This window comes from Eutrigla gurnardus, assembly GCF_963514095.1.
Source record: "Eutrigla gurnardus genome assembly, chromosome: 4".
NCBI classification, from domain to species: Eukaryota; Metazoa; Chordata; class Actinopteri; order Perciformes; family Triglidae; genus Eutrigla; species Eutrigla gurnardus.
The window spans coordinates 23,836,939-23,860,296 of NC_139918.1; the positions used below are offsets into that span (position 1 = coordinate 23,836,939).

Below are 23,358 nucleotides of genomic sequence, written 5' to 3' on the forward strand. Positions count from 1 at the left end.
GGGGCGTGACGTAGGGCAGAATGGGAAGCGGTGATTGGTCCCATAGTGAATGCTGCCTTCATGTACTAGTCGAAGATCCTACTTCCCACTTGTGAGGTTGGAATTACAAGAATGTCATATTTTAAATACTTTGTTGTCCGTAAGGTTTGCTGTTACCTCTGGGGAAATACTTTTTTTTTACTCCATTATGATACAAATAAAATGTCACAGAAGGAACGCAACTGGACAAGATAAAGTCAGCTAATGTAATAACTCACCCAAACTAGTGATCAACTACATTTCTTATTGTCACAAACCTATAAAACCTGATAAAACTACAAATTATACTAATAAAACTGTATACAATGTTCAGAGAACCATTTGAAAATCGACAACCGTTCTTGCTGGGAATTATTTTATTGCGTTTCTTCCCTGCCACAGTGGGCAAACATTAACTAAGGATCAAGTGCAATAACTTACAACCACTGAGTGCATTAGAACAACCACTATGTGCAATAAAACAATCCAAGGGGCAATATACATGCTGAAAATCACTGATGTCGACAGCTTTCTTCTTTTTAACTTGTGATATTCTACATGTATATTCTCTATTGTTTGTATTTATAAAAATGTTTATTTATCTGACACCTTATTTTTTATAATGGAGTAAAAAAAAAGGATTTTCCCAACACAGGTAACTTTATTTCTGCTAAATATTCCATTCGTCCTGACAACAAAGCACTTGAACATCACATAATTTCGACTTCATGAGCGAGAAGTAGGATATTTTATTCCCTTTATTACTTGTATATGTACATTGTGTCGTTGTCGAACAGCATGTTTTGCCACTTGTCTTCGTGACTCCCACATGGTGTGGTGATTTATAAATAATACTTACATTTAGGTTATACTTCTGGTTTATGACTTCCATGATATGCCAACACTATCAGCGACAACACATTTTGACTGATTGTAGTTGAAGTAGCCTTCAGGTGTTTATGGAATTAAGCCATCATTAATGTTATTATTCTTAAAAGAACATCCCTCTAAAGTCGAGCTACCTGTCTTAACACACATTATCAATCAAATAGAAATAGAAAATTATAGAAACTTGTATGTAGACAGTTCACGTTTTAATTAATGCTTTATGGAAAAAGTGAGGACCAGACACAGCTGTGACTTTATTCAGCAAAATAATGTATGCAACTGTCAAGCTCCCAAATAAAATGGTGATTCTGTGATGTTTAGTGGAAAGAAGGACATGTCCAGAAGATACATTATATTTTACAATCTCATAAAAGACAACACCAAAGAACACATTTTTCCTGCAGCAGACATACCCGACTATCTTCCAGTTTCAGCATCGCGGTCTCGTCTGTGGCCGACCTCAAGTTGACACCCTTGAAGGAGGCACTGGCTGATAAAACTTGTTGACAAGCTGCAGCTCTGTCTGTGTCGCTTGGACACCTTTTGGCTGACCTGTGATGCCCGCAAGTGGTCTTGTGGGGGACATAAACAATTGTCCGTTTATCACTATAGGCGCTGGATGAGTGCATGTGGCTGCAAGGTCTTGCTGTTGGGTGATGTCCTTTCCATTTTTATTTCTATCAGTTGTAATGTTTCTCCTCCTACTTCCTGTTTTTACAGTTCCAGTTTCAGACTGAAGACCGTCAAGAGAAGTCGTCCTTCTGTCATCATCTGTCTGCACTGTTATTGACACTAAACTACCGTCACAGTTACTGTTCTGTTGCCCATTTTGAGTGTTTGATTTCCCAGTGGTTGGCACAGAATAGCCAGTAGAATAGCTGCTGTAACTGCCCGCTTCTACACAGTGAAGGGATGATGGGATAGGATTGATGTTTCCTGACCTCCACGCAGCGCTGCTTTTTTTCTCCATCTGCGACAAATCATACTTTCTGCTCGGGCCATGAATACTGCAATGGGTTTCGTGGATGGGTGAGTTTCCTGGAGGTTTTATCTGAAAACTAGGACTAGAAGTCTCAGGTCCGTTGGAGGTTGATGTGCTCCTGTGCTGTCCATGAGTTCTGGACCGCGAAGAATTATTAATGAGTTTAACTGATGCAGAGTTCCTGCGAGGAGGAGCTCCCGGTGGTGGCCTAGGTTTGAGATGGCTCAGAGGAGGAGGGGGATGTGGTCTTAGGGCTGATGTGGTGCTTGAAGCTGGCAGAATCTCGTCAGAAGCACTTTGTCCTGTTGACAGTCTGGAGGAAAGGGATCAGGATGGAAATCAGATCGAGATGAAGATGATTCGGTTTTTCATTAGATTTGTTTTCACTGTATTATTTATTTTAAGAAAAAAGATACTGTTTTCTGTTACTCCTCACCTGTGAATGGTGTTTTGCTCTCTTTGAAATAGAGGCGTTCTGGGGGTCGTAACAGCAAAAAAATACTGACCTGAGCCTGTTTTTCAGTTCTTTCAAAGGGGAAGAGAAGGATGCTGTCAGTGAAGAAGCAAGCGAAGAGGGGTAGAGCTCCAAGTCCATTTGTAAAGCACCTCGTAGCTCTCTCAGTTCTGCACAACACAAATACAAAAAAATAAAAAACATTATAGAAACAAAAAAAACGACTCAAAATACTAAAACGCATCACAGTACAATTTAAACACACTCTCAGCTACTTAAGTACAGAAAACTATTAAAAGATAACAATCACCTAGAGTCTAAGACAAAAACCAAGAGAACTCAATAACAATAACATTCCACCAGATGGCAGCAAAACACCAAAATGTCGGTCTGTGGACTCACCTCCGAGTGTAGGTTCTGATTTATCAGTCTCACATCGACTCTGCCACTTTTGTTTAATATTTCCCTGCAAATCATAGAACAGAAGGGAGCAGCCCTTTTGTTTAATCATGCAGTTGGAGAGTGTTTAACATTCTACTATGGCAGAAACTAGGACACATTCAGCCTCTAGCGACAGTAGTGGACGTGGAAAAATAGTTGGTAAATGTTTTAAACATGTTCAGGAAAGTGCAAACGCACAAGCCTTTGGAAATAGCAAAGGAACAAGGAAAAAGGATAAAAAATAACGGAGGGGGAAAGAAGAATGTGTGTGTGTGTGTGTGTGTGTGACCACTAAACGATTGAGCAGCAGTCCTGCATCATAATTTGGCCTCAAATATCTATATCCAGTGCAATGAAAGCCATAGTGCTCTGCGTGTCTGTCTGTGTGTGTGTGTGTGTGTGTGTGTGTGTGTGTCTGTGTGTGTGTGCCCACCGATTATAAAACCAAAGACCAGATTCAAAAGTGTGCCTTCTTGCTTTTATTATGAGTGACTGAGGCATCCTCCTCAGCAAAAACACAAATGGAGAGTCTCATAGCGACCGCAGACTTACTATAGTTCATTTATGCCACCTCACCCACATACACACTCACACACAAACACACATACACACTCACACACAAAGACACACACACAAACACACAAACATACCCACGAACGGGGAGACTGACAGTTAAAACATATATTTTGGTCTGCTGTCCCAGTGGGATTCAAACCCAAACCTCCTAGTGCTGTCTCTCTCTCTCTCTCTCTCTCTCTTACACACACACACACACACACACTCTAAAACTAGGCTTTGTGGTCCGTGTGGGGTTTGAACCCATTGCAGACCGACTTGCAGATATTTGAGGAAAGCCGCTGCTGTCGTTATTCTTATTCATGCATCTCTAGAACCCAAATCCACATTTGGACAGCCAACACACACAACATCCCCCCTCAGCTGATGCAGAACCAGAAACGGGAGAACGGGTCGCCGCTCCTGCCACAAAACCCAGCTGTAACCAGCCACTGATGGCTGCCATCTGTTCTGCTGTGTACTGGAACCACGCCGGCCAAGTTTGATCTGGCTGCTCCAGCAGCAGAAGCCTTCAATATCCTGATGGGAAAACCCATCTCTATGTATTTTAGACGTTTGGATTCAGTGTGTAGGTTTAGGTTACGCTCTGACTGTTGATATTGGTTGTGTGGTGGTTTAAGTTAATTTTTCCTGACCATATGTCCGTCTTGTGTGATCTGTTTGTGTGATTTTTCTCCTTGACCAACATCATGAAAGCGACCCACATCATCTGCGCTATTAATAACAAAAGCATCAGAAAAAGGCTGGTCTAACCAAGCAGAGATAAAAGAGATCAGTCTCCTGGCCCGACACAGCCACAACATTTCGATTATACAGGAACACCGAAAGCAAGAACGTCAGGACCGAAATGAAAAATGGCCCGTTGTGGTACCGTGATGGACGAGCTAGATAAAAAGAGGGGACACGCAACGTGTTGCCAGGGATATGAGAGGATGGAGAGAGCTCAATGTGGGTTTGGGTTTCACTAAGTAAGTAAGCAGGCATACGAGCTGTCATGAGACAAACTGAGAGTGTGTTTGAGTTAGTTACTCTGCAGGACTAAGTCGGGTCGTCATGCCAGCTGCGTTGAGGACAAATTTACGGCTCGATCAAACCATATCAAGCCTTTAAATGTCTGATTTGGCTCGATTTAATAGCCATTTAAAATAACACTGTTCCATTTAACGGCATCGAATAACACTTAACTGCTGCATCTCAGCTGCAACAATCGTGATGGTGATGAGAAAGTCAACATGGTCCTCAAGCAGGACACGTATAGAATCTTCCCCTTAAAACTATGTACAGCACAGACTGATGTTACAGATAGATAAGAAGATATTTCTTGACATTTAACACAGCTATTTTTATAGTTGGCAGTGGTAGTTTCATCGGTTCTTCTTACCTTAAAATGCTTCAACAGCCTGTTTAAAGCTTCACATTCCTCCATTAGGATGGACCTAGAAAGGTAGATGGAAAGGAAGAAGGAAAGAAAGAAAGAAAGAAAGCCTTGATGTGTATCAAAAGTACTCCAGTTGTTTTTCATTAAAACAATATTAAGTCAAAAACAAAAATCTAGGTCAAAGTGGAAACTGTGCATCTGCTAGTCACAACACACACACTCTCTCTCTCACACACACACACACACACACACACACACACACACACACACACGCAACTTGTTGGGAAGATTGAAAAGCAAACGGGTAAAACCCAATCACACAACTGAGGCAGTGAAAAGAGACAGGAAAGGTGCACTTTGTGTCTTCTCAGACTTTATCCTCTACAGTTTCCATAAGGATAGTAAAAGTACAGTGTCCTGTTTTTCTCGTCCCTCCCTCTCTCCCCCTCACACGTTCTCCTTCTCTGGTTACATAACCATACTAGACTTTATTCACTTCTTTCAAACGAAAAGGAAACTTCTGCCTGCTCTGGGATCCATTTTCTGACAATGGGGCCTTTTGTTTGTTCTGGTGGAGTCAGGAAATGGTAAAGAGAGGGGGAGAAAGAGAGAGAGAGAGAGAGAAAGGGAGAGGGAGGGAGGCTCTCTTCCAAGGTAGCGCCTGTGACTGTTTTGCCTTCGTGGGCCTCAAAGTGAGGGATGGAGGAAGGAGAGGAGGGATGGATTGCGAAGGAGGCAGGGCAGCAACAGAAGCCACCCATGAGAGTTGAGGGGAAATTAAGAGGGGGTGGGGGAGAGAGCTCCGCTAGTTATGTAGCTTATTCAGATATAGCAGTCAGGGTCTATATATATATTGGTCTATATTCGCCTCATTCTGTATTGGTCAGGCTACACTCACCAGCCATAAAGGTGGCTGAGGGGTAAGTTACCTGAGGCGGTCCACCACCTGGTCAATGCCAGTGACATTCAGCTCATCTCTCATCGCCTCGATCTCATCTTCAGCATTGGACTGGACTGAGCAGCGAGAGCTCAGTCTGAAGGGCGGGAAAAAAGAGAAGATTAATGCACAATGCAGAGCACTGTATCATTAACATGCAGGTTCTGTTGTACCAGTGTTACTTACCTGCTTCCATTATCAGCGTTTCCAGGGTTGGCAGGGTTTCTGTAACAGCTGCCAAGGTGACTCAGGGCATAGTCGACCGTCTCAGGTTTGTACCGGAACAAGAGCTCCTTAGCGTCACTATGGCAACAACAGCACAACATAAAAGAAGAGACTCTTTATAGCCAGTGTCCTGGATCTGCAGATTTTTTGGCTGGAAGAATACACGTAGACTGAAAGGCTGAAAGTGTTTATAAATTAAGTAAATCAACATGAAAACAATACAATATAACAATTTGGGTTGTGATTTTAATATTTTATAGCCACTGTTTAATGTGATTTATTTTATGTATATTCTTGGTTTAATGTTTGTTATCCCTATTAGCGATTTTTTCATTTCAGCTTTTATTTCTATTTATTTAATTTTATCTTTTGTTGGTCTCCAGTTGTTTGACTGTTTATATTTGTACTGTCAGTTACTGCTTTTCAAATAAAGTTTAAGTGATTAAGTGATTGACTAATTCCTTCTCTAACTCTATTATCAGGGCTGTGCACATTTTACAATATCTACAATGATTATCTTAAAAAAGAAGATCCCAGGATGGAAAAAATAAACAGCAGCAACATTATATCTTCTGAATGATCTGTGGGAGAAAAAGAAACAAGCAGATGGTGTAGGCAGCAGCAGCATCAGCGGGCGGGGTGACAGCCTGGTTAGTTCATTTTATGGTCCCTACCTGAGGGAAAGTGAGCCTTTTCAAGCTCCTCGGACAATGAGACGGAGGTGTGGGTGTGAATGTGGGTGGATGGTTGAGGCATCAGGACCACACAGGAGGAGGCCAATAAGATAAATCTTTGAGTTGACTTTTACAAGGTGCACACCCATCTTCACACTCTCGAATGGTTCGAATCAGAGTGGGCATGAGAGGTATTTTCAAGCCTCCTTTATGTGGCTTTTTACACATGAGTTATTTGGGCCTTCACTAGGAAAGTGTTGTCGACTAATATGTCTGATAAATCACATTCAAATCATGCAAATACACACACAACAATTTCCAGTAAGGGAGGGAGAGAGAGAGAAAATGCAGGTCCCTATTTGGACACTACGGCAATATTTCCTCAATTTCCATGCCAACAAAGCATATTAAATCGAGCTAACAGTGAGCTGTGGAGCGTTATTAAGTGGAAGAGTGTTGATTTACTCCTGAAAGCCATTCAGTTGATATACACTTGGGACTTGGCCTAATTGAACGATCAAAGGCCAGAAACACACACTCAACCACGATACCATGCATCGAGGTCTACAAGTACACCGAAGCCAACTTCAAAGAGGGGAAAGCGATGTGTGCTGGCACAGTCTATGTGGCACACAGACTTTCTTTTTGGTCGTGTTCCTACACAGATCAGGCTGTATTTCTCCCTCTGTATGGGACTTTGTGCAATCTATTTACATCCGGGCCAAAGCGCTCTACAAGAGTGACTTCTGATGTGCGAGCTTAGTGAGGCCTCGGTTCAGGTCATGCTCAGTGACACTTTAATAAGACACAGTGCTGTTGGCCCGTGGCCTTATAGATTATTGCCCTGACAGCCCCAAACATCAGGTCTTGCTATCATCCCGACTTACATCTTGACCCCCGTAAGATGACTTCAAAATAATTTCCTGTCGACTGATCTGTCATCAGAAGATAATTCTTTTGATGCATGACACATCTTAGATTCTGCAGGAGGCTGCACTCTACGATAACGCTGCTTTCAGCAAAACGGTCCAAAATGAAACGACTGGACAAATTCACATACAACTTTGTAGAGATGTTCATGGTCCCCACAGGATGAATTCAATTGACTTTGGTCAGGCTTTCCCCCCAGCACCACCATGAGTTTCATATTTGTTGTTTTGAGTAAAATCTTTCTACAACCATTGCAGGGAGAGACATACATGACTTTTTCCTCTAGGGGCATTGTCAGATCAAAATTGGAACGGTATTCGGTAATTACCACACTGAGCTATGATGAAGAACATGGAAAAGATTACACCTGTTGCTAACATTAGCAGCTTAGCATGGGCATTGTGAGCATCATGACTGTGGGTTAGCATGCAGACATTTAGCTCAAAAACCAATCTGCCTCACAGAGTCGTGGCTTATGACTCGTTTGTTTTAGGATGGGCTGGAATGGATAAAAAAATTGGTAAAAATGAATGTAGATACTACAGAACATGCAGCACATAGATATATTACACAGATATTATCTGTGAGACCAGTGGTCCCTAACAGAAGACTGGTTATAATGACACATACAAAATAAGCACAAACCTAAAGAAAACTGAACTAAAAGAGTTGCCTGCAGCCTAGAGTTTAACAACACAACCTTAATGGACAGAGAGAAAAAAAGAAAATCGCAAATAAAAGGGAGAGAACTAATTGACAGGCAATAAATGGTCTGTCACAAAAACGGAGAACAATCCATCTTATGTCGTGCTTTCCCCGGAAAAAGGCCTCGACAGAACCTGAGAGATGGCACAGGGAGACATTCCTGGCGGCAGCGAGCTGGTTGCTGGGAGAGTAACTAGCTGGTACACACTCGGACTCTCACACACACTTCCTCACAAACACACTGTGATACATAAATTAGGCTTTTAAATCGCAATGCAAGCATGTAGTTCAGTGTCGCTAACCAATATTAACCTATTAACATTTGTTTTATGACATTCTTCTGAGGATTTTAATACATTTCATAACGTTACAGAACGCTACAGGCTCATCTCTGACAGGAACGGTAAGATTAGCTGAAGAAATTAAAAAACAAACAGCAATTTCACTGTTTTTATTACGACCTCTTGAGGAGCTTATAACTCCCTGACGACTGTCTGCTTCATAAGAAACAGAGAACCAAGCTTCATTGTGTTCTCTCTCCCCTCCCTGAGCACTTCACTGACAATTCACTGAATATAGGTCAGTTTTATGTATTGAGCTTTCCATTTAAGGTCAAGACATATATTTAATCCAATAAAGCCAGCAGTGACTGTGTTTGTTGGCATGGAATGCATGGACGTCTCCCTCTTATAATTGTCCCATTGTTGTCCCACAATCCCCAAACCGGTTTGCAACATCCCTACACCGAAAACCTTTGTCCTCTGCTTTCCATCCCATTTATAACAGACGTGGGAACACAATATAGCATTTTATGGCACTCTTTGTTGGGGGAAGAACGAGTGTGACAGCAAGGTCTTAACCTACTTATTCATACCACGTCTTGTGAGAAAGCCAGAGCGTTGCGCTGGATTTAGACTGCTGACTGTGAAAAAGTCACACCAACAAATTAGATCAAGGGATAACTCGCATTTATTGAATAATAAGAGAAATAAATCATGCCGATGTTGACTGGAATGTCTGTTTACACCTGGTAATAAACTGCCTTATCAAGCCAGCTGGCAAATATTTTCATTTCAAAAAGTACATTTCCTGAGGACTCGGTTCATAAATGTAATTCCTGCTATCTTGTCAGCCGTCAGCAACGTCAACTAATGACTGAGAGTTGACTGGCTGATAAATTGTTTGTGATATTTTTTATTTTTTTAAGAGAAGGAAATCTACAGTGAGGAGGTTGGTACTGCTATTTATCTAATTTGCAAAAAAATTACTTTTTCGCCATGTTAACCGATGCAACTCCAAATTGACCCATCACACACACACACACACACACACACACACACACACACACACACACACACACACGTATGCGATATGATTTTAAAGTGTGAATTAGAAATAATATTTGATTGAATTAATTTAATTTTCACTCTACTTTCCCATTTAACAGTAAATAACAAAGACATAATTTGGTTTGTGGCCCTTCTGATTTATATCAAAATCCTTTTACTACCACGGGCTTAAAGTGTCCTTCTGAGAGACAGAATATTTGTAATGGTTCCCTCGTGTTGTACAAGTAGGCATAAATTAAAGCCCAGTACGTGCAACGGTTACACAAAATGAATAAACCCTCAATAAGTCACAAATGGCACACAGTGGAGTAGATTAACGTGCGTGCGGCGTGACACCTACCTCCCCTCCCCGCCGACTCTCTCTCGGAGAGTCTGCAGTAACATCTTGACCTCGGCTCTCACCAGCTCTTTGACGGCGGGGGGGTCAGCTAGAGGGGCGGCCTGCCGATGCGAGAGCCGGGTCCCCGTCCTGCTGCTACTCCTTCCTTGCTGGTTGTCTTGCCACATCTTGTGCCACAGCTCTGCCTGCAAATATCATTATTATGATGATTAGTGAAGGGGTTTTGTATCATACTAACAGGATGTTTTACATTTCTTCATGACATTCAGAAGACAGCTTATGATCTTAAGTGACGGTGCTGATAAACTCAACTATTTTCATTTGATTTAGTAAAGCAGAGTGGCCATGCTGCAAGCATTGAGGCAGACATCAGTCATCCAGTGACTCCCCTGACAGCCTCCCTGACTGGGGATGATAACAGGACGTTTCATGTCTCGGGGAAGGGGGCGGGGGATTATCATATTTCTTTAGAGTCTCAGTGAGTCCAAAATATGATTTATGAATCCGTGAAAAAGCAATTATACAGTACATATTCGGTAGGGCTGGTACTTGTAGATTCCCTCCCACCCAACCGTTTTGCAAAGGATTCAAAGGCATTGTTGACCAAGTTACCTGTAAAAGGTATCCTAAAAAAGAGAGCTTGATATTGTCTGCTTTTATTTTGTAAAAGGAAAAAAATAAGTTTGTATTCAAACAAACCTAAATTCTGAATGAAAATGTTGAGAATGCTGTTAATATCCTTTTGTTTTCCACTAACTTTAGGAGACTATGCTACAATCCATCTCCATTTCTCTCCTCACTTTCCAATTGTGAAAATATTTCCAAGGCCGTCCTTCGCATGAGGAGACTTTGTAAACGGCTATAAACACTGGAAATTGAACTTCCTGGAACAGGAAAACAATTTGAGGTAGCACGCAATCTGGGTAAAACGTTTGGTTAACCAATATTCTGTATATTGGTGAAAATCTGCAAATCTGAAAAACAAGAGCCTCACTGATATCTTACTCTTACACTACTGTATGTGATATCTTGCTTACACTATATCACACTTTGTCAACATGCTTCCCCACTACGTTATATCTGCAGTTGAACATGTGGCACAGACTGAGCATGGTGAACTTCAGGTTGTCTTTAGTCAAACAGCCCCGTCTGCTGCAGGACCAGGCAGCTTTTTACTCTTTGGCTACAGTGGGATTATTACTGCAGATCAAGGGGAAGAATGTGGAAAAGGTCAGTTTTTTAATGCCTGACTTCCTCTATGAGCCAGTAAGAAGAGCTAAGATCTGAGGACTATTGGCTTGCCTTGTCACTCAACAGCTTTCTTTCTGCAACTTTACACAAACCTGTGTGGGAAGCTTAGTACCGTTTAACCATAATGTAAGAAGAAAAGAAAAACTGCAAAAAGAAAACCCCAAACAAACTTTCTTGTGTGCAAATATGTCCCGGTGAAATCTGGTTGCCATTAACACCTCGACACCTGTTGCCTGTTTCTGCCGTGTCGCAGTCAAAGACTTCAAAAGAATACACTGGAGGGTACTAAACACACCGCTTCTGGTCTTTGCAAGTGTGTCAACACACACACACACACACTCACACACTCACACTGCCTTGCTCTGTCTGTCTTTGGGTGTCAAGGTGTTTATGTCACAGGATTCATGGCTCAGTAGCTAACAAGTTGTTCCTGGATCCCCCCCCCCCCCCCTCCCTCCCACGGCTGTGAGACTGTTGATCTCATCCAGGAGCTATTTTAAGGGAGCGCTGTTGAAACCTGTCAGTTAAAAAAAAAAAAAAAAACTACTCGAGGCTATTATGTTGAATTATTAAAATAGGGGTTTTAGAATGAATTTAAGGACTGGTTTTTATTCAGAGTAGAGGGAAAGTAGTAGGAGTGTAGAGGAAGGTACAGACAGACTGGCCCTGTAGAGAGACTTGGAAAGAGACGCTGACGTTGCCTCTGATCTAACCGCCGGAGACAATGGAGACCTTGATGGAGGGAGCAATGGCAGAATTGAGGAATGGAGGAGTCGGCTGCAGATCAACTATTGTTTTTTTTCACTGAGGGATGGAATTCATTACATGGCTGGAGAAGAAAAGGACATGGAGGGAGGAGAGATAAAACAAAAAGACACGAGAAACTAAAAAAAAACTAATAACTAAAGGAAACCCGTATGCACTAGTCTGAGAGTTGAATAAGCCGCTCTGTGCTTTGTTTTGGGGGGTTTTTTTTCCTGGAAATTTCTTAAAGCTCCCATCCTAAGTCTTTCTTTCCGTTTGGCGGCTTCGCAGAAAGTGCTGATAAGAGGAATTCTTTGTGCCTGAGTGAAATCTACAACTACAGCCTGGTCTTAAGTGCACATGGCATGACCTCTCTTACGTAATTCAGGTTGAAAGGAATGTTCCCTCAGTGGACTAGGCCGTATTTCCTTTACATTTCGCTTTAAACTAAACCACTGAGCCCTCTTCAAAGCAGCGTCATGATTTGAGTTTAATTTAGAGCCAAAATCATTAGTTGATTAAACTGTAAATGCTAATTAAATTGTTGTTTTAATCGTTTAAGGTATTTTGTTATAACTATACACTGTTATATCACTTTACAGAAAATATAATAACTTTAGATGGTTGGTTGGACAAAACAAGACATTCAATGACATGACTTTGGGCTCTTGGCACGTGTGATTTTCATGATTTTTTTTTTCATTTTATAGATGAAACAATTTATTAACTGTCAATATCATATCAAACGGTGCAAGCTAAAGCAATAACTAATTTCCTGAGATTTTTCTTAATTCTTCAATATGTATTCGATTTGTGATCACATTCAAAGAGTCACTCTGCTTTTTTTTTTCACTTTCAAAAGTAATTCAATACTTTTAACACTATAGTCCTGACCTTGAACTGACCTATTTAATGGGGTGTATGCAGTTCGGCCTTAGCCGGAGATGTTTCTCATTAAACCACAGGTCTTTCTTGGGTCATTTCGTCAGAGCTGAGTGCTGAGGGTCTTTCGTGCAGAGAGTTTAGCGGAACTTGAGTAAATATTGATGTCTGCCTGCTTGGCTCACATTTGGACTTCAATGCAGTACAGTGCCAGTTAACTCACATTGAACATTTATCGGGGAGTCTGGGAATTAATGAGTGTACGCTGCCAAAGTAACCTACTTACACAACCTAACACTGCAGATCATAAATTCTTTGGTCAGGAATGCTTTTGATTCACCCCGAAACGGAGCTGAAAAGGAAATTCCCATAGATGGCGTGGTGGGTATACTTGTGGGATCCCACCAGAATGTCTAAATTCTTTTAGAGAATAAACATAAATGGTGACTAAAAAGCATGTACGTGCTACTTCGCAACATATTCTTACAAAAGAATCAGAAAAATAGTGGAAATATCACTCACCTCAGCGTGCACCTCTGTGTACCTGTCAACCAGAGAGTGGCCCAGTGCTGTGCTGATCTTTGGCAGCTCTGACCCACGAACATGTTCAGCAATCAGACTCCACAGGGACCGGCCGGGGCACCAGAGCTGGTTTCCATCCGGAGACTGCATCAGAATGGTAATCTAGGAGTGAAGGAACAGAAAGAACATACTAACATAGTGTTCACGTGTAACTGTACATTCACTCAAATACTGCACTTAAGAGCTTTTTAAGTACTTGAATGTCCTTATTTCATGCCACTTTATATTTCTACTTCATAATATTTCAGATACAAATATGCACTTTTTTAATCTTGTACAATATTATTGCTATAGATGTATAGACTTAGCTCTAGGTACTCTAGGGGGGGAAATGATATGCTGATAACATTTAACTTCCACCCCCAAAGGATCATGGTGATTTTTTCTCTGGAATACTGTTTCTCAAATAACTTTTAACTTTTAATAACAAATAACTTCCCAACTTCAGCACCTGCAAGTAAGTAATATTATGCATGCTGGACTTATGATGGAGTATTTCTAAATAGTTCTCCCACCACAGGTGCAATGAATACAGGTCAAATGGTATGAACAGGAGTTGCTTGTTGGAACAAAACCTAAAGTAAGGTTACTTGGGTTGCCTTTTGCTGTCTGTTGTGCGCTAACGTTAGCTAGGTTAGCTTACCTTAGCTCCCCCATCTAACGTTACCATGGTTAGCTTACCTTAGCTCTCCCTAGCTAACGTTAGCATGGTTAGCTCTCCCTAGCTAACGTTAGCTCTCCCTAGCTAACGTTAGCATGGTTAGCTTACCTTAGCTCTCCCTAGCTAACGTTAGCATGGTTAGCTTACATTAGCTCACCCTAGCTAACGTTAGCTTTGATAGCTTACCTTTGCCTAGCTTAACAAATCGACAGGGTCAGCTAAACAGCCTAAACAACGTCACCGAATATTTCACAAACGTGAAATGTTGACATAGTTTAATTTAAAATTAACAATCAAATGGTAAAACTGCTCGTGTACACAAAATGGGTTTTCTATGTTGCTAAAGAAGAAAAATAAAAATAAAAAGCTCACCCCAACTTGTATCAGGGGAGGCTGTGGTATCCAGGGTCAACATCCCAACGGTTGCTATGGGGAGATATCGCGAGGTCTGTCAACAGATGTTTCCCCTCATGTCCACACTGTTTGCAACGCAAAATGACACACTGTAAACAAAAACAAACTTTAAATGCCAAATTCGACGGCTTCCAGACTTTATTGATTGCATAAGATTAACACGAAACCAGCTGTGAAAGTCTGCACTAACAGACTATACTTCAAGATGTTAAATTAGGGGAGGGCCAGCCAGCAGAGTCCAGCTGAGACCCCCACACCCAGCCTCCACCCAGCCTCCACCCCCTTCCATGCTCTTTGCAGGAACGTGCGCAGCCCCGTTAGACCGCTGTGGAAGGACGAGGTTAACACCAAGGATGTTTTTGCGTCCAGCAACAATGTAACACTTTTTAGGTTAAAAAAAATCCTACTTTCTTTCTTTCTTTTGGACGCAGTGAATCGAATACAAACATCATGTTTTTCAGTGAGCGCCTTTCCTCGGTGCGCAGATTACGCGCGGCCGTTTTGGCACTACTGCTCTGCGCCCAGGCCGGTTTTGGCTTCTCAGTCGCCGGGCAGCAGGATAGCACCTGCGAGGCCAACGGTAGCATATACTTCGTGGGGGAATGGTATTTCCTGGACTCCGATCACTGCACCCAGTGTGAATGCACCGCCGACGGCTCCTTGTGTTCCCGCACCGAGTGCACCTCTCTCCCGGCTGCGTGCATCCATGTCAGCCACTACCCCACCGACTGCTGCCCCAGGTGCGAGAAGATCGGCTGTGAGTACCGAGGAGTGGTGTACGAACTGGGGCAGAACTTCCAGGTAACACCGAAAGCTCTGAAACCCTTTAGCTTGATTGAATTGGATAGATCTAAAGAAGTGTTTCCCTTTTTGGTAGTCAGGCCAAAAATAATAAGGGATTAGAAAGATACTCGACCCCTAACTTTTCTTAGATTTTTGCTTTTTACTTAACTTTCATTCAAGGTAAGATTTTACAGATTTTAGTCTATGTGCAATAAAGTACTAATGTAACTGTATAGAGGTCTGTATTGTATAGTTGTGACATCACAACTGTACAGAAATCCTGATGGCTCGTTTCAAGTTACAGTTTCTGAATATGGGCTGTGTGTATTTCCCCATTGATGGAGCGTTTCGATACACTCACAGTATTTATATAGCAATTAGATGCTTTATAACAAAAATACATGAAAATCTCACTCTTCACAATGTGGGACCTTTAAAGGAATACTGTTCTGTTGTCTGTCATTCAAATGTGTAACTATGCACTAAATTAAACGTATACCCATGCCACAGATTGCCTAAGCCTGTGTGTCATAATCATAAGTACAATCCTATACGGTACATCATTTTCAGTGTATTTACTTCCAAAACTGTGAACCGGTGAAGTGTGGTATGTAACTGGGTATGCAGCTGGGAATTGGAGGTAAATGGCGCCCCCTGTTGAGATGGCATGAGGAGGGCTTGGTGAGAAGTGCTGCTTTGAAATCCATGTTGAATCTCACGCTGTTTGTGTGTGTATGTGTGTTTTCCCAGCCATCAGAATGTGAGCAGTGCACTTGTGACAGTGATGGCATCGCCCGCTGTCTCGTTGCAGATTGTGCCCCTCCCCCATGTGTCAACCCTGTCTACCAGCCGGGGAAATGCTGCCCTGAATGCCGGGAGGGTACGTTGAAAATAGCAACAACAACAAAAACCTAAAAATGTATTAAGTTACGAAAAATGAAAGTAAAACAAAGATGGCTTCTGAGAGATGTCCCAGTAGATGTGTTCCTTTCTGTTGAATGTATTTCTGATGATCGTTTGCATGCAGGGATGAGAGTGTATGGACTTTTTTTATGTGCCTCGCGGTTTTAGGATCTGTTCAGCTGCAGTTCCACTTACTTCTGTTGCTCATCTCCTCCCAGGTCCTAATTGCTACGTCAATGCGTCACGCAGCCAGGTGATTCCTGCAGGAGAGCCCGTCTGGGTCGACTCCTGCACCAAGTGTCGCTGTCACGATGGTCAGGATGCTGGCTACTGGGAAGGGAATCGTCTCGCCACCTGTTCCCGCCTCAAAAACTGTACGCCTGAACAACCATCCACCAAGAAAAACTGATTCACTCCGTCTGCACGGAACCGGCTGTTACCCCAACATATCAAATTCATGGCGGTCGATCAACTCCTTTCCTCTCTGAAAACATACTGAACCCTCCTTTGCAGCGGAAAGTGGATCATCGGCAACTTTATGGGAACACAACTGAACAAGAACCAAATAAATCACTAAACGTAATGCAAATTCATGCATTCAAGATTTTCACAATGCTTATGCGACTTGCTGAATTTGTCACTTCAGTGGACAAGCTGGCCCATTTTTCAGGCCTCAGCTGCATGTGACAGACATGGTCAAAGCTCCTGCATGTCAGTAGGTTTTGGCAATTTGATTAAATGCAAAGTACAATATCAACAAAGGCAATATTATTTGTGGTCGTGGCTCTGAGTCAATATCTAAATTTAAGATCTTATAGCCTGCTTCCATAGTGTTTGAATGTGTCTGTTTGAAAAATCATAAAAATCTGACCGGAGCTAAAGCAAACCAAATTGATCCCACTCCAGTTATTTTATATTTTATCTGCTTTTTCACGCTTTCTCAAAGTGGCTATAGTTTAAGAGAGAGACGCGTAAGCGTTAACAGGAGCTGGTTACCCAGGAGCCATATTTTTTTTTTCATTTCCAGACACCTACTTTGGGAAACAACCGGCAACATAACAAAGTCAATGAGATTATTGGATGATAATGAATTGTAATTGACCTGTCACGGGTTGATGCACCAGCCAAATGTATGAGCAGCTGTGATGCAATTTAGACTAGGAAATGGCTTTGCGAAGCAATTAGGACTTTGTAACTATAAATTCTGCAGTTCAGTATCCAGGCTAATTGACGTATAACGTACGAGACCACGGCCTTACACGTGACTGTACAGTCGTTGATTAGACACAAGTGATATTTGGAAACGGGGTTGTTATTTTGTGTATGCACACTGTAGAGCAGGAAAAACAATCTGAAATTAACTGCTTTATTAATGAAGAACGTGCCACAGCAGGTCATCGGTTTTTCTTAGGCACGCTGTTATCAAAGCGTGCGATTGTCATTTAACTTCTTCTGCAAGTGTATCTTCAGTGTAAGATGAAACATATGTGTAGTGTTTTTTTTATATAGGTTTATATGCAGCAGATTTTTCTCTTCTGTTGTTTTTTCATTTATCATGAGGGACCTCTGAATGAAAACCAAAAATAATCTTGTCTTGTTATATGTTTATGTGCACTCTTTGAAGCCAGTTTCTTTAAGACTCCCAAGCTGCTGCTGTATGAATTATATTACAACTGACACGTTTCACTGACTTGATTCTTCCCCCCAAAAAAGCTTCCGATACATAAGATTAAATGTATAGCATGTTGTCACATTGTTGCGTTCGCCCCTCCTCTCTGGCTCAACGAGAGAGAGAGCATGGTGGTCGACCGAGCTAGGGTGTGAATGGAGAGAGGGGCCAGCGCTTGTGAGGACAAAGCCTAAGCCATGAATCAGAAGAATAATATGTCTTTTTTTTCAGACTGTTTCACGGTTACGTTCTGAAGCACAAATAACCGCATCCACACCTCCTCAAAAACCTGAATGAATGCAGCCCAAGGCATGCCTCATCCTGCCGTGGCCTGTCTGCTCTCTCTGTAACTGCGTCAGGCCTGTGAGGTCCGTGATAGTTGGCACGCCAAGTGCTGTGACAAAGCGGTGGTGTTTGACCTGGGAATGAGAATGGGCTATTCTGCTTTCTTACTGAGAGTTGGATGAGAAGATTGCAATTACCGTCTCATAGTGGTGTCAATCTTCTTCTCTCTTGGCAAAAACGCCCAAAAGTCAAACTATTCCTTTAAGTCGTGATTCAATTTGCTGCCCATAATAAAACTGAACTAAGATGAATCTCACCCACAAATCATGTAGTGTGTTATGCTGGTCATATGCACTGGCTTCTTGTAAAATATTCCAAATTAAAACACTTTTCCATGTCCAGTAAAATGTGTCACTTTGTGTTACATTTTGAGTTTCACTTTATTTTGAACACTTTGCTGTTTTGTGAACAGTTTGGTGCCGGTGCCTCTGGAGCGGAAAGTAAAGGAGGGAAAGCTTTACTTTTTGGTATTAAAGAAGAGATTAAATAAGAGAAAATTAAAGACTGCAGAAGTAAAGCCGGATGTAATCCTAAAGGTTGGTTTGCCATTTTAGTCCACTAAATCACCGGGACCACACAGAAACAACAGTAACGGGTTTGTGTGGGTTTTCATGGTAACAGGAAACAGGGTCTGGCTCTGGGATTACCCAAGCCTGCAGGTGAAAACACATTTTTTTTAAAGTTTCTATTCATCGACCAGAGAGTGAAAAACACATGTCCACACCACCATACAATCTTTAACCATCAGATTTATTGATTGTATAGAAAAAGTAGGTTTGATATGACGTAATGCATTCTATATAAGATATAACATTTTCAACATTCAATGTACAAAAAAAAAAAAAAAAAAAAAAACATAGCTAGAGATACAGTTTAAAAAAAAAAATGCCTACAGGCCTGTCTGTTCCCTTTTGGCAAAAACTGCATTTGAAAAAAGCGTTTCGAACACTTCACCACCCGAGGTCTGCTCGACTGCTGGAACAGCTTAAAAGTCAAGAGTTCATTAAGAAAGATCAAGCACTCCTCATGGTTGTTCTTATTCTCAAGTATAGGAAAGATTTCAAATACGATTTTTGCTGTTGTTGATCTTAACATCGATATCCCATCTTACTGTTTATACACACTGGGGCCTCTCTCGCTATATCCTTCATTGTATGAAGTAACGCACTCGTCAGTTTGGACTTCATGTAGCCAATCCGGCTTCACACAGGCTCATAAGAGTCACCCTGATGAAGCTGGATTTACCTTGATTTCAAAGTTCAGTTTACTCATCCTGACGAGTACGACTCAGTCTGTGAAAACAGCTGTATGATGTCTTCTGTGAAAAAGGAAACAGGTCTTCAGGGTTATCTCAGCTTGGGCTCGAGACCTGAGAACGCTTGCTGTATAAGCTGGATGTGTGGAGAATAAAAGTGTGCATTAAGGAGGAAGAAAGAGTCTAATGGTGGCTCCATAAGAATTATTCTCTATTCGAATTTGTGAGCAATATAGCAATATTTGGCAAATTTGTCCATAGTTTTCCCATAAATGAAAAGACATTTTTTAATGTGCATTAGAATTGATTGAAAATCAGAAACTGCTGTTAGCAACATCATATTAAGCCCTGTGATTGGATGTTTCGTCCCAAAATGCACATTGGGAGTTGTACGGCTCCACCATTGATTTATGTACACAGTCTTGACTTCTTATGAAATAATCTGACATTTTTAACACAGTTGTTGTGCTATCGTACACACAATGTAACCAGAAGGTTCATGCCGATCCAATAGGCTGCAATCATGTAACAACATTGTCAATCATGTAACATTGTCATTGGGAAAAATCAATGAGACTTTTATTTTTACACCCAAAATAGCTAATTCAACTTCTCTTTCCAGATGCATTATGGGAAATATACGATCCAGTGTTTCTTTGTTTTTATTTTAAATCTTGACCCCATAGGGACTACTTTTTAACCATTATTTTCTATTTCAAAAGCCAACTTTATGGAAGTGAAATACAAAATCACTAGAGAGCTTGAATACTGTAATAATGGAGGAGGGAAAAAAGCAACAGCAGTCATTTTGTCTGCTGTATTATGAGCTGAGTTAGAATCTATTTGGAAAAAAGCATGACTGCATTACAAACTGACCTGAATCCAAAACCATACGCTGTTATCTCTTCACATCCCACTTGAAAAAAAAAATAAGATATGTAGGAGATGTGACCCAATCGGTAGTATTGCACCGGGTAAGCTGTAAACAGCATGGAGACAGGATAGTATTGACTCCTCCATAGGTAGCCTGCCCCACTGTGGGGACACTTTAACTCACCGGGAGTCTCGAGGGAGGGTGAAAAGGAGAGTCGGATAAAGTTGTGGGAAAGAATGAGAGAAGGGAGGACAGAGAAGTATTCACAGATGGGGATGCGACTGAGATAGAAAATAAAGATACAGTAAGTGGCCCAGATTCAGAGACACAAAGAGAGGCCCTGTCGATAGCTATTGAAAGAAGAAGGGCTCTTGTGAGACACGGCTGTGCTGAAGTAGGCCACCACAAAGCACAACAGAGTGCCATTGACACATACAGCATGGGCTGGCAGAGGAAGAAAGAAAGGCAATGAAAGGTGAGATAATGCTAAGAAAAAAGGGATGTGTGTGTGTGTGTGTGTGTAGTAATCAAACCTTCCAACAAGCTTGAGGCGAAGAAACAGATGAAAACATTTTGCCTGACAGCTGACCAAAGAGGAGGCCAACAATACACAATTTTGACCAAAATAAAAGCCCCAAATTGTATTGGATGATGTAACATTTGGTAATAAAATGACAGCTATGCCATTGCACACAAATCTTCTGTTTGTTTAAAGGTAGTCGTAAGTAATTTTATAACATTTTATATTATGCATCTTAAATCACACATATTCATCGACTGATTTTACACCCTAAAATGACCTATAAATAAAAAAAAAGAAAATCGCATTTCCTGCTCCTGTATTATAGATAACGTCTGAAGGCATCAGTTTGGTGTTTAGGCGTCAACAGCAGAGACGAGGAAGAATCAAACCAAGGAAGAAGAGTGAAGTAGCAAAGCATAAAACAATCAAAGGCAAAAAGAAAAGTTATGAAACTCGTATGAGTGAAAAAATAATTTGTAAAATAAAACCATTTAAATGTAAATGTGACCATAATTTATGAAAAAAATACATTTGAATACAGAACAGACAGCTGATGATGATGATAACATCTGCGGCAGCAACACAGATGTCAGTCAAACTGCACAAATGATAACTTCTCATTACTGCCATAAAATAGACAATTTCCACCAGCAGAAGACTATCACTTTATAATTTCCTCTTTCCAGATATGATCCTATTTTTTCTCAAAGTTTTAAAGAAAAAGATAGCAGAGAATGAATAAAACTGTCATAGTAAGAGCAGAGTTTTAATGAATTGTGATAGCAAAAAAAAACAAAAAAAACCTTGACGTCCAGGTTACATTGTAGGCTAAAAGGTTACTTGTAACCAGTGTAAAAGTTAAAAGTCTGCTTCTGTATCGACAACACTTGACCGTGAGTCTCACCTGACAGCTCAGTTGAACCCCTTTCTGCCACGTTACATGTTCACAAAATGTGGTAAATATTCAATTTTCTAATGAAAAACGTATATTTCTACTCCATCAATTCTGTAACATAAATATACCTCAAGCCATTTGTACCTTATAGAGACAAAAGAAAATGTACATTTGAAGCCCAGATTACTAATATAAACCACTTATCTTAAAAAAAAATCAACAACAAACAAAACCCTAATCTCCTATCTGTGCAACACGGGGTTAAAATCCTCACTGAGCTGTCAGCGTATATATACCGTCTTATTGACTTCAATGCATTCCCAAGGTAGTTCCACAACACTGCATCACGTCTTCAACATCTTTTACTTTTGTTGCAAAACTTATTTCCGTCGCTCCAATAAGTCGGTTTCCAAAGTCTTGTTTGTGTTTATACTGTATATATGTATGTATATATAAAAAAAGGAGAACAAAAAGAGAGTTCTCAGGGGTTTTTGTTGCTGCTGACGAACATGTGTTGATCAGCGTGTCCCAGCACTGGAGATGCAGGCACAATACACATTCATTATTTGATACCGGAGGATTGATTGAGTCATTTGATCCAAACTCCCTGACAAAAGGCGTCAATATTAAGCCGTCTACTAGCATCACTTGTTAAGATAGAAGACAAACGTCGGACGCTTCCCTCTGATGTCCGTCAGACACGCGTCCCCGGAGCATCAACGCATCATATTTCATTAACGTTACACTGCGCCTCCATTGGAAATCCCCGTTCTTTTGACCGACACTGCGAATGCTCGGGAAGTAAAATGTTTGATGGCCTTCGCCGGGTTTCTTCTCCACCAGGTTCGTTATTGTCCTGATGTTATTTGCTTTGTATCCATGTAAAAAGCAATTTTTAAAATTACGCTTATATGAATTTGGTCAAATATTCCAAGAAATCCCACTGGATGCCGTCCAGTATTTCAGAACGTGGTCATAAAAACGTTCCAACGTGTCAAATGATGTCACTGTCTCACCTCTGACCTCCCAACAATTCCCGTCGTTCTCCACTAGATGACCTCCAGCTTACAACCGATTGTTAATGAGTTGAAGTTTCAGCTCCCAGCTTTTTTCACTGATATTCAAGCTTTGGTCCACATAATTGGGGAAGGTAGGAGGTTTGAAACCGTTGAAAAAGTTGGAGAGAGCCTGAGTCCTGGTTACAGAAACGACAAGCGGAAATCTTAAAAAAAAAAAAGTGAGAGAGGGGTAAAGAGGCAGAAAGAGACCATGATGTGCTTGTGACTCTCTTTCACTCCCGTATCTTTCCAGATGTCTCGGATATGTGATCTCATTATTTCCTTCCTCAAAGCGCTCTTCTTCTTCTTCTTCTCGTTTTTTGTTCCCTTCATCCAACGTGCGTCGACCCTCCTCGTCTTCCTCTCTCTTTAGCCCTTAAAGGGCCGAGGTGGCGGTTTTCCGATCTCCACGGAGATATTTGTGTACAGAGGGTACCTCTTGACCTGAACCAGTCTGTAGGTCAGGGAGCTGATGCCATCCTTCTTCATTGTGTTCTTTGTGTTCTGGATTTTATTAAATCTGGAGGGGGAAAGACAAAGAAAGAAAGAGAGAGAGAGGCGTAAGCGAGGTAAGTGGAACGGGAAACAATTAACATTTGATTAAAACAATGTCAAATCTTTT

The 23,358-nt window shown here is 41.3% G+C and overlaps 4 protein-coding genes across 6 annotated transcripts in view; 1 reads left to right on the forward strand and 3 right to left on the reverse strand.

The window, feature by feature from the left end:
• LOC311012516 (protein THEM6-like) overlaps positions 1-23,358 on the reverse strand; it is a 111,789-nt gene that overhangs the window by 6,175 nt on the left and 82,256 nt on the right. The window lies entirely within an intron of this gene.
• Positions 1,148-16,420, reverse strand: ccdc24 (coiled-coil domain containing 24). Of its 3 annotated transcripts, none has more exons than XM_084007979.1 (9): positions 16,313-16,420; positions 13,297-13,458; positions 9,898-10,082; positions 5,861-5,977; positions 5,667-5,771; positions 4,741-4,795; positions 2,745-2,808; positions 2,395-2,512; positions 1,148-2,201 (listed from the first exon to the last, which is right to left on the reverse strand). In XM_084007979.1, the coding sequence occupies exons 2-9, from the start codon at positions 13,444-13,446 to the stop codon at positions 1,367-1,369; spliced, it is 1,629 nt and encodes a 542-aa protein (XP_083864105.1). In that variant the 5' UTR covers positions 13,447-13,458; positions 16,313-16,420; the 3' UTR covers positions 1,148-1,366. The 3 variants fall into 3 exon arrangements, with proteins under 3 accessions (XP_083864105.1, XP_083864106.1, XP_083864107.1); XM_084007980.1 differs by lacking the exon at positions 16,313-16,420 and adding an exon at positions 14,396-14,464; XM_084007981.1 differs by lacking the exons at positions 13,297-13,458; positions 16,313-16,420 and adding an exon at positions 11,810-11,862.
• On the forward strand, positions 14,745-16,982 carry LOC311012513 (von Willebrand factor C domain-containing protein 2-like). The gene is made up of 3 exons (XM_084007984.1): positions 14,745-15,232; positions 15,965-16,094; positions 16,336-16,982. Exons 1-3 carry the CDS (start codon positions 14,882-14,884, stop codon positions 16,524-16,526), a joined length of 672 nt encoding a protein of 223 aa, XP_083864110.1. The 5' UTR covers positions 14,745-14,881; the 3' UTR covers positions 16,527-16,982.
• b4galt2 (UDP-Gal:betaGlcNAc beta 1,4- galactosyltransferase, polypeptide 2) overlaps positions 22,842-23,358 on the reverse strand; it is a 103,703-nt gene continuing 103,186 nt past the window's right edge. Inside the window, exon 7 of the mRNA XM_084007983.1 lies at positions 22,842-23,256. Within this exon, the coding sequence (XP_083864109.1) occupies positions 23,106-23,256 (151 nt within the window). The 3' untranslated portion in view covers positions 22,842-23,105. The remainder of the gene's footprint in view (positions 23,257-23,358) is intronic.

What these genes read in the sequence shown, in the direction of transcription:
- ccdc24 (XM_084007979.1), bottom strand. Translation starts at nt 13,446, where the DNA reads ATGCAGTCTCCGGATGGAAACCAGCTCTGGTGCCCCGGCCGGTCCCTG. An exon ending in AACGCTGATAATGGAAGCAG is followed by an intron (nt 5,772 to 5,860) that starts GTAAGTAACACT and finishes CCCGCCCTTCAG; the next exon opens with ACTGAGCTCTCGCTGCTCAG. An exon ending in GAACTGAAAAACAGGCTCAG is followed by an intron (nt 2,202 to 2,394) that starts GTCAGTATTTTT and finishes CCTTTCCTCCAG; the next exon opens with ACTGTCAACAGGACAAAGTG.
- LOC311012513 (XM_084007984.1), top strand. Translation starts at nt 14,882, where the DNA reads ATGTTTTTCAGTGAGCGCCTTTCCTCGGTGCGCAGATTACGCGCGGCC. An exon ending in AACTGGGGCAGAACTTCCAG is followed by an intron (nt 15,233 to 15,964) that starts GTAACACCGAAA and finishes GTGTTTTCCCAG; the next exon opens with CCATCAGAATGTGAGCAGTG. An exon ending in CTGCCCTGAATGCCGGGAGG is followed by an intron (nt 16,095 to 16,335) that starts GTACGTTGAAAA and finishes ATCTCCTCCCAG; the next exon opens with GTCCTAATTGCTACGTCAAT.